Below are 15,277 nucleotides of genomic sequence, written 5' to 3' on the forward strand. Positions count from 1 at the left end.
CCAGCTGAATGTTTGGTGAACTAATCTTTTTTGGGAAGTGCAATTAGCATGCCCAAACCATCTCCATCTACTCTTCATCATGATCTCATCCACATATGGTACTCGGGTAATCTCTCTTATAGTTTCATTTCTAATACTGTCCTGCCATTTAACTCCCAATATCCTTCTGAGGGCTCTGTTTTCAAATTTACTAAATCTATTGGAGATTGTTTCATTATCATACCATGACTCGCATGTCCATAGAGTAACACTTTATCTCACTAAACTGATGTATAGTCTGATTTTTGTACGTTATGTCATGGGATTTGATTTCCAAATTTTACTGAACCAAGCCATTGTCTGATTTGCTTTTTTCAATCTTTCACTAAACTCTAATTCTAAGGACCCTTTATTTGGAGATCTTAGTTTCTAAATACTTAAATGATTCTACCTCATTAATCCTTTCTACTTCCAATGATATTTCATCTTCCATTGCATATTCCGTTATCATCTGTCTTTCTTCTCTTTATCTTCAGCCCAACCTCGTGTGATATTTCATGCATTCTGGTAAGCAAGCCTTGCAAATCATGTGGTATTCTGCCAACAAGGACAGCATCATCAGCATACTCTAGGTCTGCTAAATTCCTATCACCAATCCAGTCCAATCCTTCTACACCATCTTTGACAATTCTACGCATTACAAAATCCATGAGGAGGATAAACAATATAGGTGAACAACACATACTGTTGGAGTACTCCGCTGTTCACTGGAAATTCATTTGATAAGACTCCAATAACATTAACTTTGCACTTGCTATGCTCATGAACAGACTTAATCAAATTTACACATTTAAGAAGAAGTCCATAATAAGGCAGGACTCTCCAAAAAATTGGCCGGTGCACACTATCAAAGGCTTTTTCATAGTCCAAAAATGCCATCAAAAGGGGATTTCTATATTCTGCACATAGCTGTACAACATGTCTTAGAATTAAAATTTGGTCAGTGCAACTTCTACCTTTTCTGAATCCTGCTTGTTCATCTCTCAGGTTTTCATTAATCTTTCTCTCTAGTCTGTTTAGAATAAGCATACTATATATTTTCATAACTTACATAAGTGTTATGCCTCTGTAATTGTTGCAATCAGGCAGGTATCCCTTTTTTTTTTGCTATTTTCACCAACACTCCTAACTCTCATTGATCAAGTTTTGCCTCTTCATGCCACATTCTACAAAATAATCTTGTAAGTAGTCTGGAAGTCACTTCATTTTTGGCCAGTATCATCTCGGCAGTTATTCCATCATATCCCAGGGCTTTCCATCTCTTTAGTTTTGTTTTAGGATAGCTTCAACTTCAAACACACTGAATTAATTCATGGACACATCAAGGTCTTCATCAGCTTCAGGTATATCAATCAAAATATTCCCTTCATATCCCATATTCATAACCTCAGGAAAGTATTCCATCCAACATTGTCTTTCTTCATCTTCTGTTGCTATTACAGAACCGTCTCTCTTTTTGATGGGTATATGCTTCTTCTTTGCCCCAGTCAAGAGTTTATTTATAATTCTATGAGCAATTCTTACACCATAGCCACTTACTGAATTCATAGCTTTGTCAGCCTCATCTGCTTTACTGTCTAAATACTCTCTCCAGTCATTCCGGGCTTTTCTTTTGACCTCACTGTCAATATTATTATTATTATTATTATTATTATTACTAGCCAAGCTACAACCCTAGTTGGAAAAGCAAGATGCTATAAGCCCAAGGGCTCCCATAGGGAAAAATAGCTCAGTTAGGAAAGGAAATAAGGATATAAATAAATGATGAGAATAAATTAACAATAAATCATTCTATAAACAGTAACAACGTCAAACAGATATGGCCTATATAAACTGTTAACAACGTCAAAAACAGATATGTCATATATAAACTATAAAAAGACTCATGTCAGCCTGGTCAACATGAAAACATTTGCTCCAACTTTGAACTTTTGAAGTTCTATTGATTCAACTACTCGATTAGGAAGATCATTCTACAACTCGGTAACAGCTGGATTAAAACTTCTAGAATACTGTGTAGTATTGAGCCTCCTGATGGAGAAGGCCTGGCTATTAGAATTAACTGCCTGCCTAGTATTAAGAACAGGATAGAATTGTCCAGGAAGATCTGAATGTAAAGGATGGTCAGAATTATGAAAAATCTTATGCAACTTGCATAATGAACTAATTGAACGACTGTACCAAAGATTAATATCTAGATCAGGAATAAGAAATTTAATAGACCGTAAGTTTCTGTCCAACAAATTAAGATGAGAATCAGAAGGTGACCACCAGACAGGAGAACAATACTCAAAACAAGGTAGAATGAAAGAATTAAAACACTTCTTCAGAATAGATTGATCACCGAAAATCTTGTAAGACTTTCTCAATAAGCCAATTTTTTGTGCAATTGAAGAAGACACAGACCTAATGTGTTTCTCAAAAGTAAATTTGCTGTCGAGAATCACACCTAAAATTTTAAAAGAGTCATACAAATTTAAAGAAACATTATCAATACTGAGATCCGGATGTTGAGGAGCCACCGTCCTTGACCTACTTACAATCATACTTTGGGTTTTGTTAGGATTCAACTTCATACCCCATAATTTACACCATGCACTAGTTTTAGCTAAATCTCTATTAAGGGATTCACCAACCCCAGATCTACATTCAGGGGATGGAATTGATGCAAAGAGAGTAGCATCATCTGCATATGCCACAAGCTTGTCTTCTATGCCAAACCACTGGAATATTTAGCATGCTCTACCTTGTAATTTTCTTTACTTCCTCGAAAACTTTCAATAATCAATTTCTGTCTTTGTCTCATGTTCATAGTATCCCAAGTATCATTTGATATCCATGGCTTTCTCCTTGTAACTGTGTGTCCCAAGACTTCACTATTTATACACACATATTGTATTTACACAAACACACACAGGGTCCTTTATCCTTATCTGTGTATTCCAAAGCCATAGATGCATTTATACGCAGTTGACCATTTGGTTCTAATTTAGGTTATTTTACATGGAAATTTACTTATACACAGCCATCAAAAAATTAAAAAGTAGGATATAAAAGACAGTTTCCCAGAAATAGGGATTACCATTCATTCCCCCAAGAGCCAAAGGAAAGTCCCCTCACCCACCCTAAGACTTCTTGTTTTAAAGGCAAGTAATAATTCTCTTGATAAATTTTCTTACAAGAGTAAACAAAATTGTAAACAGAGTTCAATGTATCTAATGTTATTTTATTAGTAAACTTCCCAAAAATGTACACAATTTTATCTTAATAAAAGAAATTATCAGATAATTAGTTATTTTATATAAGTTTTAACTTTTATTTATTTCAGAATCACATATTTTTATAGAAATAAACAACTCAGACTTAAGATTGGAAAAATTAAATTCCATAAACTTTCCTCTTATTTTAAATAGAGACAAAACTTAACCTTGGGTGTAATTTTTGTTTGGCCAGCTGTTATTCAGGAAATGAATATTGCTAGTACAAGTTTGCTCTTACAAGTTGATGAGGAAATCCAGGAATGTTATAATTTGTTTTTTTCATCACAATCTTCAAATAGACACTGTCTTTATTATCATCTCTTCCACTAGTACACTTGCATTTATGAAGGGCATTAAATGCATTATTTTAGCCCTGAAAGCTCTGGTATGTAGAAGGTATTTAGAGCTACGCCATTCAAATGTGCAGGCTGAGACTATGGTCAGCACCATTACTTGCGTTTCAGTACATCTTTGACTTGAAGAACAACTTTGTCACTCGCCTAGATATTTCCTGTAAGTTTGCTAATACTTTACACTATGTCATTGGAAAAATCAATGGAGAAAAATATTGTTTTAACATCTCTAGATTGCACATAATGTAACTAAAAGTAAGTTGCTAGAGCATATGAGTTCCTTATCTTGCATGGTAAGACATACATGTCTTAGGCTACTCACACCACATCCTTTGCTTAGTTCATGTATTCTGTGATGTTACACTACTGGGTTATGATGCTCAAAATTAATTTTGTAATTTATTCATTTGTAGTTAGATTAGACAAAAGTACCTGAATATTTGAAATTGAAATGAGAGGGAAACATAGAAATGGGTTAAAATGGTTGACTTTTTCCCAAACCACATAATGATCAGATATACCCTAACCACTCCTATTCTCACCATTACATCCATCCACATGTTCTCCCATATACACTTGGATAACCGTAATCAAACAATAAGAAATTTCAATAATTTTCTCTTTCCAGAATATGGTTACAATATTCTTTGTTTTGTAATCATGTACAGTACTGCAATTTAAGCTTCTTTGCAAACACTTTCACAAATAATCCCATTCTTATTACTCCAGATGCTCCATACCTACTAATAACCACATCTTTTTCTTTGTCACTTAATTTCATTAAATTGCATTTTAAATCACTCGGCACCAGCAATTTCATGCTTTCCAAACACAACTGGATACACATTTTTTCTTTCCTGTTCTTTTGCCTTCTCAGTCCAAACTACCAATCTGATCTTCTATCTCAGAATCTGGTGTTTGTATAGAAATGACTGGATAGTTGAAAGGCTAGGGTTTTGCAAAAGAAGGATCTGAACTAATTTGAGTGAACAAAGCTTTAAATGAGGCTATCACCTCTATATCTATAAAGCACTATGTACCGTTGGAACGCTTACTAACTGGTACCGTAGAACCACTAGGCAAAATGTGACAAGTTACCCTAGGGTTTGCCCAAAGACATGCTAGCCTTGTTAGTTTAGTGAATATAGTAAAAAGTTTGGAAAGCTCACTACTACTAGCCCCATGAACTTGGTCAGCCAGAAGTAGGCTGAACATATTTATCCAACAGAGGAACTGATAAGCTAACACATTCAGAACATCAATTGTCTAAATCACAATGCTGCCCTCAACACGGGCTACAAAGAGAATGCAAATCTTTATCACTTGGCAGTAAATCCCTTGAACAATTAACACATCCCCTATTAATATGAAGCTAAATCATCTCTTGATATCAATAAAATGATATCTTGGTTCATGGACAGGACTAAGCAACCTTTGCACTAACAAGTGATGAAAAGACTGGAATAACCATTGTTTATAAGCATACGCAAGTGCACTTATTGCCATACATCTCCGCATAAATTCAGTACTCCATTAAAAGGGCAAGACTATTACAATGAAAGAAAATAAAACATTTTATAGGTTTTTATAACAGGCATCAATATTTTCCAAGGTCTGAGAAGGAAGCAGTATGAATCTTGGGAAAGTATAACCAGTCTTCTAACACTACATGCTACCTCTTCAAGCCCTACTTCCAACTGCCCCAGCAACAATTATTGTTTGCCTTTCCAATTCCTGCACACATTGTCCCTTCAACCTGGCCTCATTAGGTGCCAGAACATCAGTTTTCTCTCATGAAATAAACTAACTATCATCACACCCATGCACATTATTAATCTCAAGACTTACTATATATATTTCTATGAAACTTCCCTGATGGTCATATTGCTTCTCTCTCGATGCTGTCCAAGTAACAACGTCTACCGTGAGATTAAAAATTTCCTCTTTTGTTCCTTTGAAATGCCCCCTCCCTCAAGTTTAGTTCAATGTGGAGGTTGATGGCAACTATCTGGGCATGGGTACACCATAGTTCCATTGTCTTTTCAGTTCTTTTGTTGTGTTTATGATCTTCAGAGGTTTTTTTTTTTTCAACCTGCAATCCTGATTGTGGTTTTTGGGGATTTTAGGTTATTTAACATTTATAGTGGAGCGTCTGCTTCTGAAATTGCTATGAATTGAATGTCTGTGAGAGTGGTTCAAGTAACTGTGAAAGCATGCCAGCCACAGGATCTTGTTCAATTGTTTTGAGTAATGTGGTTCATTAACAGTTCCTCCTCTTAAGAGATGTGTTCAACGGATAGCTTAAAGCTTTAATTGTTTAAAATATAAGTAAATTAACAGCTAGTACTGGGGAAAATCTCAGTTGGAGGAATATATTCCCAATTCAGGTTTGACAAAACCTTTAACCTAGACAGTGGATCTTGCCTGTTGTCTAAGAGGGATTTCAAATTCCTCTAGTCTTTTGGTCCTTTGACAAAGAAACCACAATTTTTTCCAAGTTATCAAAACAATTCAACAAAAGCCATTTGTTTTTGTTTTAGCGATTGAAAAATTTCTAGAGAAGATCGTGGGAGGTCTTGGATCCCTCCCCAGAGATTTTACATCGGATGATTTTATTTTAACAGATTTAAAGATCTTACATAAAGTTTTATTTGAAAAGATTTCATTGGTCCTATGGGCAGCAAGGAAATGAGTTTAGAATTTTTGGTAGTCTGGGCAGATGCATCCTTACTCATCCCTATTCATCAGGATTGTAAGTAACTCATTTTGTGAACATTTCAAAATATTCCTATTCTTGGCCTGTGTTTCGGTCTCAGTGCAGATCCTCGTGCATTCATTGGGATGATGGCTCCTGTCTTGAATGGATGGGATTCTGTTGCTGCTATACTCGTCTGATGTTCATAACATTTTAAGATGCTAGTGATCCCATTTCATCTTTGAGACTGCAAAGACAGAGTTACTATGGCGTACCCATGCCCAGATAGTTGCCATCAACCTCTACATTACCTCTTAGTTAGCTAGGGATGGGGGCATTTTGCAAAGAAAAAAGGATATTTTTAATTGTGTAAATATCCAGCATTTAAACAACTTCAAGAAAGAAGCACTTTGAACATCAGATGAGTATAAAAATAAGGATTTTTGATAAGATGGCAATTATTTTCATGTTTTTGCAGTATTGTTGGGGTAAAATGCTGTGTGGTCTCCAAGGACTTTCCTGTTTAAGACCAAAACAGGGATTCCACTACAACCTGATTGAGAAAGAAATATTGTTCCCTGCTCTATGGTTAGTGTATAAATGTGCAGTGTACAACTCAGTGAGTATAGGGGAGACCTGCAAGTTCAGGCACATTACAACATGCCATGGCACCTCCGAATCTGCATGTCGTCTATCATATGTGACTTCATCCATGTCGTATTTGGAAAGAACCATTGCTTCAGTTCTTGCCCACATACCTACATCGTTTATAGGCTTCAATTTCCATTCTGTCTTTGTTGCCCTCTACGAGTGCATGTGTTGCGCAGCTACGTTATCAAGCATTGATAAGTTAAAGTACCCATATTTAGTTTTATTCTTCTCTCGTTTAGTGGTATTCATAATTATGGGCAATGCTTCTTATGGCACAGTCATCCAGCTACGTGGAGGTTTACATGCTATGGTTACTTTTGGCGATTCGCGGGTTCAGCCGGGATCATCTTTCATGTGTGTTTTTTCTGTCATTTAGGTCTCTTTTTCAGGTTTATCTACCATCCCTCATTGTCCCACATCATTGGCCCTGATTTGTGTTCATTTTACTGTGCTTTATATTAGCAGCCTATTTCGGAATTGTAATTACTTTACCCTTTTGTTCATGTGGAGTTGCTTGCTGGTACTATTGTGTGATATTCACCCGAGTGCACAATCAAGTGCTAGTCACTTTTCTCTGGTAAGTTACCTTTTATTATTATTATTATTATTATTATTATTATTATTATTATTATTATTACTAGCCAAACTACAACCCTAGTTGGAAAAGCAAGATGCTATAAGCCCAAGGGCTCCAACAGCGAAAAATAGCCCAATGAGGAAAGGAAATAAGAAGGAAATAAATAAATGAGAAAAAAATGACCAATAAATCATTCTAAAAACAATATCAACGTCAAAACAGATATGTCATATATAAACTATAAAAAGACATGTCAGCCCATTCAGTATAGAAACATTTGTTGCAACTTTGAACTTTTGAAGTTCTGATTCAACTACCCGATTTGGAAGATCATTCCACAACTTGGTCACAGCTGGAATAAAACTTCTAGAATACTGTGTAGTATTGAGCCTCATGATGGAGAAAGCCTGACTATTAGAATTAACTGCCTGCCTATTATTACAAACAGGATAGAACTGTCCAGGAAGATCTGAATGTAAAGGATGGTCAGAATTATGAAAAATCTTATGCAGCATGCATAATGAACTAATTGAATAACAGTGCCATAGATTATATCTATATCAGGAATAAGAATTAAGTTTCTGTCCAACAAATTAAGATGAGAATCAGCAGCTGAAGACCAAAGAGGAGAACAATACTTAAAACAAGGGAGAATGAAAGAATTAAAATACTTCTTCAGAATAGATTGATCACCAAAAATCATAAAAGACCCTCAATAAGCCAATTTTTTGTGCAATTGAAGAAGACACAGACCTAATGTGTTTCTCAAAAGTAAATTTGCTGTCGAGAATCACACCTAAAATTTTAAAAGAGTCATACAAAGTTAAAGAAACATCAATGCTGAGATCCAAATGTTGTGGAGCCACTGTTTTTTACCTACTTGCAATCATACTTTGAGTTTTGTTAGGATTCAACTTCATACCCCATAATTTGCACCATGCACTAATTTTAGCTAGGTCTTTATTAAGGGATTCAGCAACCCCAGATCTACATTCAGGGGATGGAATTGATGCAAAGAGAGTAACATCATTTGCATATGCAACAAGCTTGTTTTCTAGGCCAAACTGCATGTCATGTGTATATAGTATGAAAAGTAATTGTCCCACACTACCCTGTGGAACACCAGATATCACATTCCTATACTCACTATGGTGCCCATCAACAACAACTCTTTGAGCTCTATTACTTGAAAATTCAATAATAATGCTAAGAAACGACCCACCCACTCCCAACTGTTTGAGTTTGAAAACAATGGCCTCATGATTAACACGGTCAAAACAGCACTAAAATCAAGGCCAATCATACGAACTTCCTGACCACAATCAAGGGATTTCTGTACAGCATTGGAGATTGTAAGAAGGGTATCACATGCTCCAAGGCCTTTACGAAAACCAAATTGCAAACTAGGGAATAGATGATTGCCTTCAGCAAACCTATTAAGACGTTTTGCCAGAAGACGTTCAAAAACTTAGATAATATGGGAGTTATGGGACTAACCCATAATCAAACAATAAGAAATTTCAATAATTTTCTCTTTATTAGGGATGAGATTAGGGTACATCCCAACTTTCACATGGTGATCAAACTTCTGCGACTGCAGGGAGTTCAGGTCGTAGCCTACCTGGATGATTGGCTGATCTGGGCAGAGACAGAAGAATTGTCACAAATACCATTATTCAGCTCTTAAAGGTTTTGCAGTAATTGGGTTTCCTGAAAAGTTTGTGAAGTCGAGACTAGTACAGCAAAGGGTATTTCACTTGTTAGTTCTCCAATGGAATCTGGTGATAGCCACTGTAAGCCTTACGAAAGCATCTTGGCTGAGAATTCTAAACGGAGTATGATCCTTTGTTTTGAGCTATTTCTCTTCCAGACGACAACTGGAGAAGATCTTGGGCCTTATTAAGTTTGCCTTAATGATAGACCAATTGTTAGTGGACAGTCTAAAGAACCTCAACTGAATGAGGAGAAGGGTAGCTTGGAAGAAAATTCAGGACTGTCAAGCATTACTACCTGGTCGATGCAAGAGGTGCCTCAGGTCTTGGGTTATGCCAATTGCAATGGCCAAGTCAATAGCTTTGGTCCTTCACTCAATTTCTATGATCATTCATAGAGACGTTTCCAACTCAGTATGGGCAGGTCATTCGAAAGAAACTTTCGTTGTCAGGAAATAGTCCCCTCAGTTGGCAACATTTCACGTATGTGTGTTGAAACTGATGGCAGTCTTCCTGACACTAAAGGGGATTCGTCCGAGACAAAACTCCCACATGAAGATCTTATAGACAACCGGTTGCAGTCTGTTGCTTCAGGAAAGGGGGATCAATCTCAAGAATACTCAATACAGTCACCCTTCTAATTTTGAATTTCCATGAGGAGGTGTGTTTCTCTCCGTGTCCCACCTGTCAGATTCACTCAATGTAGTGGCGGACAGTCTATCCAGATAGACAGTTCTGCAGACTGAGTAGACCCTGTACAAAAAGTCTTTGGGAGGTCCTGGAGGTAGGGTCTCCTGATAGACCTGTTTGCTATGAAAGAGAGTCACCAACTTCCTCTTTATATAGCTCTTGTGGTCTCCTGAGCAGTGATAAGAGATGTTCTGAACCTAGACTGGAACAGGTGGTTGTTGATTTATCTGTTCCCACCGAGTTTGATTTCGAAGGCTTCTAATATCTTTCAGAATTTTTTCAAGGACCACTGTGCTAATAGCACCACATTGGCCCAACAGTCCAGGGTACTCATTACCTCTTCATTTGAGACCAAGACTACACGCCCTGTGGTCTGCACAGCTGTACTGTATCAGAAAGTGAGAGGATGGACTACCTTTGCTTTCCCCTTTTCTTCCGCATTTTCGAAAAGGAATTCCCAACCTACAATTTGACTTTCTTGTCGAGGTGCAAGAGGTCTTCACCCACAAGACAATATCAATCAGTGTGGAAGACGTGGTCGGTTTTCCTGCAGAATCAGCCGTCTCCTTAGATAACCCTAGACCTCTTGGCTTCCTTCCTGGCCCACTGCTTTGAGGAGAGGAAGGTCCAGCCATCAACTATACAGTCATATAAAAATGGGCTAAGGGAACCTATCAAGTATGCCCTCGGTGTGGATCTCAACTCAGACATATTTCATAAGATCACCCAATCTTTTGCCTTGGAAAGACCATCACCTTCCACTCCAGTGGTCTCGGTCTCTGGATAGAGTTATGGAGCTTTTGGCTAGGTTGGATAACTCTACCATTCCTATTAAAGAATTGTTACAAGAAGCTATTTTTCTAGTAGCATTAACTTCTAGAGCTTGAGTTACCAAACTTGTGCCCTTTTGCAGAGATCGGGAGTTTAGCATCGTAATTCCAGGTCATCTATTAATTTTGACTCTGGGACTCCTTTTTCTAGCCAAAGACAAGAAGCCTCTTTCGAGATGGAACCCACTCTATATTTATGCTCTAGAGTCAGGGAATAACAACCTCTGTCCTGTGATGATTTTAAAAGTATATTTATAGAGATTCATGGCCCTAAAATTTGTACTTGGTTACAGAATACCCAGACCAACAAACTACTTTCTAAAGGGGCCATCCATATTCTAATGACATTCGTGATTAACAGAGCTGATCCTGTATTTATCCCTAAAATACACCATGTGAGGAAAGGTGCTTCTTCACTACTGTATTTTGCTAATATACATTTTCAGAACATCCAGAGTTTCACAGTATGGTGTCGGCATAGTGTTTATGAAATACTACTTAAAGCAAATAAAAGCAATACAATATTCATGCATGGTACTCGCCACAGTTGTGACCCATACAGGGGCAGCCTATGAGGAAGGACCAAATCAGCTGGGTCCCTCAGAAATGGAGTAATGGTAGGTCGGGCAGCCAACAGTCTTCAATCATCTCTGCGAGGTAAGGACTGGTTAGTTTTTCTTCTTACCCTGGGATGATGAGAGTTGGTCACAGTTTGTGCTTTGTTGCAGACCATTGACCCTGATTAGACACAAGTTTACTGATCGATACAGTACTCTGGTACTTAGTCCTTGGAACACATAGCACTTTAACTCCAAGAAAGGAGTTATGATGAAGGTAAAACTTATTTTTTTGAAGGTGCTGTGTGGTCTTCAGAAACCTTCCTGCCTCCCTAGCCTCATGCAGGCAGTTGGAGTGCATTCACTTCAGCTCAATCAAGAATGATGGTTGGGGTCTGTTAAACACTCAGGTGAGAGGGTGAGAACTGAAACGATGATGCTTTTCGAACATGCCATCCATGACATCACATATGGCAGACGACGTGCAGATTTGGAGGTGCTTTGGCAAGTTTTAATGTGCTTGAACTTTCATGTCTCTCTAATATTCATTGAGTCTGTGCTCTGCTGTTGATACACTGGCCCTAGAGCAGGGAAATAATATTTCTTTGGTAATCAGTTTGTATAGGATTCCATGTTCTAGCCCTAAACTGGAAAGTCTTTCGAGACCACACCAAGATTTTCCTTCATCAAAATTGCTTAACTGTAAAATTGAGGCTGTACAGAGACGACATGACAATTGAACATTTTATTAAGTTAGAAAAATGGGTGTAAGTATAGATTTTTTGGCGGTTATTACTTGAGCAATGTTTTTTTTTTCCAAATGAAAGCATAGCAAATTTTGTCCGATGGTTTCACGTTGAATCTGAAAATATATTTAACCCTACCACCACCTCTCAATGAGGGGGAAAATATTTTACATTATTGGAATGCTAGACATTTCATTAAAGAGAAAGCTTTAAGCATATACTGTGGTAAAAAAAGAAAAAAAAACATTATATTTAAGAAAGTTGAAAACCTATTTTTTTTTTTAAATATCTGCAATGAAGGAGCTTTGAGGTGATGAGCTAACCAAAGTTTTTCATTCAAAAAAGTTGTAGGGAATATATTGTATATACAGTATTAATATCCGAGTACTGTATATGGTGTCAATCAAGAACCATTGTTCTTAATACAGTGCATTATATATTGTTTCCTAGATTTATATTGATTAGACCAGCTTTGTTCCTGAATTAATGAAATATAAGGAAGTTGAGTGTACTGAATACACAAAGCAGCAGGTTACAATGTTAGCTTTATGTTGACTTTAGTTGTATGTGCACATTTGTTAAAAATGAAATAAGCTTATTGGTGTATATAACTGCTGCAATTTACTAAATAATTTTTTGTGGTTTCAGCTATGGTATCTATCTTTTCTGATATTTTATGCCTTACATTTTAATAATAATCTTACTAGTTTGCAAACTTTTCCCCCAAAGGATGTAAAAGATATTGGAGCATCTGTATTCTATCTACGACATGACCAAAGTGATCTCAATGGACTGAATAAAAAGGAATGCAAGGATGACGTCATGGATTCCAAAAAATTGGTTAGTCGCAGTGACAGCAAAGGCAAAGGGGATCTAGAGATAAGGAAATATCTTATGAGAAAAGACAGTAAGGGAGTCGATAAGGGCAAAGATGATAAAAAGAATGAATCAAAAACTGGAACAGACTTCAAAAAGCTTCTTATTCGAAAGGAGAGTAAAATTAAAGATAAAGATGAAAAGGATGCTAAGAAAGATTCAGAGAAAGAAGATAAATCTGAAGATCTAATTGTCAAAAAGCAACAGTCACTCACAGAAAGAAAAATTTTGGGAGATGAGGAAGTGAACAGTAAAAATTTTACTACTGATGAGGGAATTCTTGAAACTACAGCTAGCCTAGAATCTGGCACTGAAATGGCAAAGGAACAAACTGGAACACAGGAGAAAACTCAGAAGGTAGAATTACGAGAAAATAGGTCTAGTGTTGTAGAAGCTAAACGACAAACCAAATCTAGGTTTAAAGCCCAGTTCAACAAACTTGATGCTAGATTTAGAAAAGCCTTTTCCTCTGAAAATAATGCTTCCCTTGACACTAACTCTGAGTTTTACGTTGATGATGAAATAGTAGTTATTGATAGTGATGGAGGAATGAAAAATACGGCTGTCAGTGAAATTATTGAGGATAAACCGAGTAATTTAGAACATCTAGAAATAGGTGAAGAAATGGTTGAAAATGGGGAATGTATGCCAGATGAAAGTAAGGGAAGTGAGCATCTTGAAGTGCACAGTAGTTTTATGCCTGGAGCAAGCCCCAAAGCTAGTCCAAGAAGCAGTCCTAAACCAACTCCTAAAACAACACCAAGACCAAGTCCTATAGATGAAACAAAAATTCTTGAGCATGTGGTTGGTGAAGAGTCAAAAGTAAAAGAAATGAGTGATGCAAGGTCTGCACTTACACTTTTTGATGAGGAAGGTAATCCAGTTCCCCCACCTCGAAGAAAAGTTCGCCTAGTAGAAAGTAAGCAGAAGGTTATAAAGAACACTGTGGAATCCATTGATTTAGATAAAGATATGGCTTTAGTTTCAATCCAGGCTGAATCTCAAGGCACAGAAAGTGTCTTACTTACAGCCAGCACACCTATAGACAAGGAGGATCTAACATCAGGCAGTCAAAGGCATTCTTATAGAAGTCAGGGTTCAGAGGGAACTCCTCACACACCCGGTCCAGTTGCATCAGCAGGGGCTACTCTAACCAGCCCAAACAGCAAAGGAGCATTCAAGTCCTTTGTCAGCCATATCACAAAGAAGAGTTCATCACAAGCTTTACAGGGTATGTTTTGTTGGTCTCCATTTGTCTTATCCAGTATGCTGTTAAGCTTTGTATGGATTAGTATATCTATTTTACTAATCTAACAAAGTGACTTTTAGTTTTAATTTCATCCATGCATCTAATGAAAATTCCATGCCAGTGCTAAATTGGAACTTTTGCATTTTTAAATAAGGTGGAAACATATGAAGAGAGCCCTTTCTTTTTGTGCAGATGCCAAAATTATCACTAAGCATATGCTCTGTTTAGAACACAGCCACTGTTAAAACAGTTGTAACAAATGGAGACAAGCTTAGAGTTTGTCACTTAACACTTTGATATATTTGACCTTGTTTTTGTGGATGCAGTGTTTGTTTACACGGTGTGATAATTTAGCTGCAATGTTTCTGTATACTGTATTATGTGACACTACACAATGCTTAGATTTTTGTGCTCCTAGAAAAAAGTATAAGCATATTTATTACTTATTACACTGTATGATTGATCTACCATAGAACAGTTGGTGGAAATATATTTTTAATAACCAAAGTTTCATCTAGCCAGTGTGGTCCATATCAGCCGGGCAATGCCAAGTAACTGTTACTCTAATTTTTCTCTTGCTGGACATAATGCCATAAAATGTGACAAAACATGGTTAAATGCAGCATATCTAAGATATTTAACCACAAAAAGTAAAAACCCTATGAAAAGGGTTTCTATTGAGTGTTATTTTTTCTGTTGAACTTGAGTTTACAAAAAGAAAAACCTTGAGGGTTTGAATGGCTTTCATGTGTTATTTTGTATTTCCTTACTAATAATGATATGCATGGTTTTATTGTAAATATGTCTGTAAAAACATTTGCATTTAGAATCTCTTCATGGTTTTGGGGTGTAATATCTAAAGTCAATATTTGTTGGAATGTATACTTTGTCTCAGTTTTATTACTAAGCTTCTATGGAAATACGTGGGATTCTTAATGGATTTGTTACATAATGCACCAGTTTTTCATAGAAGAGGAAAGCACTTCATTTTATGTAGATCTGGATAGGTATGATAGGATTATGTGCTTCACCTTTATGTTCT

At 36.7% G+C, this 15,277-nt stretch overlaps 1 protein-coding gene across 5 annotated transcripts in view; it reads left to right on the plus strand.

The window, feature by feature from the left end:
• The window catches only part of Tomosyn (syntaxin-binding protein tomosyn), a 772,563-nt gene that overhangs the window by 635,480 nt on the left and 121,806 nt on the right, over positions 1-15,277 (plus strand). For 3 of the 5 annotated variants that reach the window (XM_068372633.1, XM_068372635.1, XM_068372634.1), the window contains exon 14: positions 12,840-14,217. The exons of the other annotated variants lie outside the window; for them this stretch is intronic. In XM_068372633.1, coding sequence (XP_068228734.1) covers positions 12,840-14,217 — 1,378 coding nt within the window. The remainder of the gene's footprint in view (positions 1-12,839; positions 14,218-15,277) is intronic. 5 annotated transcript variants of the gene reach the window in all.

Source organism: Palaemon carinicauda, chromosome 4, assembly GCF_036898095.1.
Source record: "Palaemon carinicauda isolate YSFRI2023 chromosome 4, ASM3689809v2, whole genome shotgun sequence".
Taxonomy (NCBI): domain Eukaryota; kingdom Metazoa; phylum Arthropoda; class Malacostraca; order Decapoda; family Palaemonidae; genus Palaemon; species Palaemon carinicauda.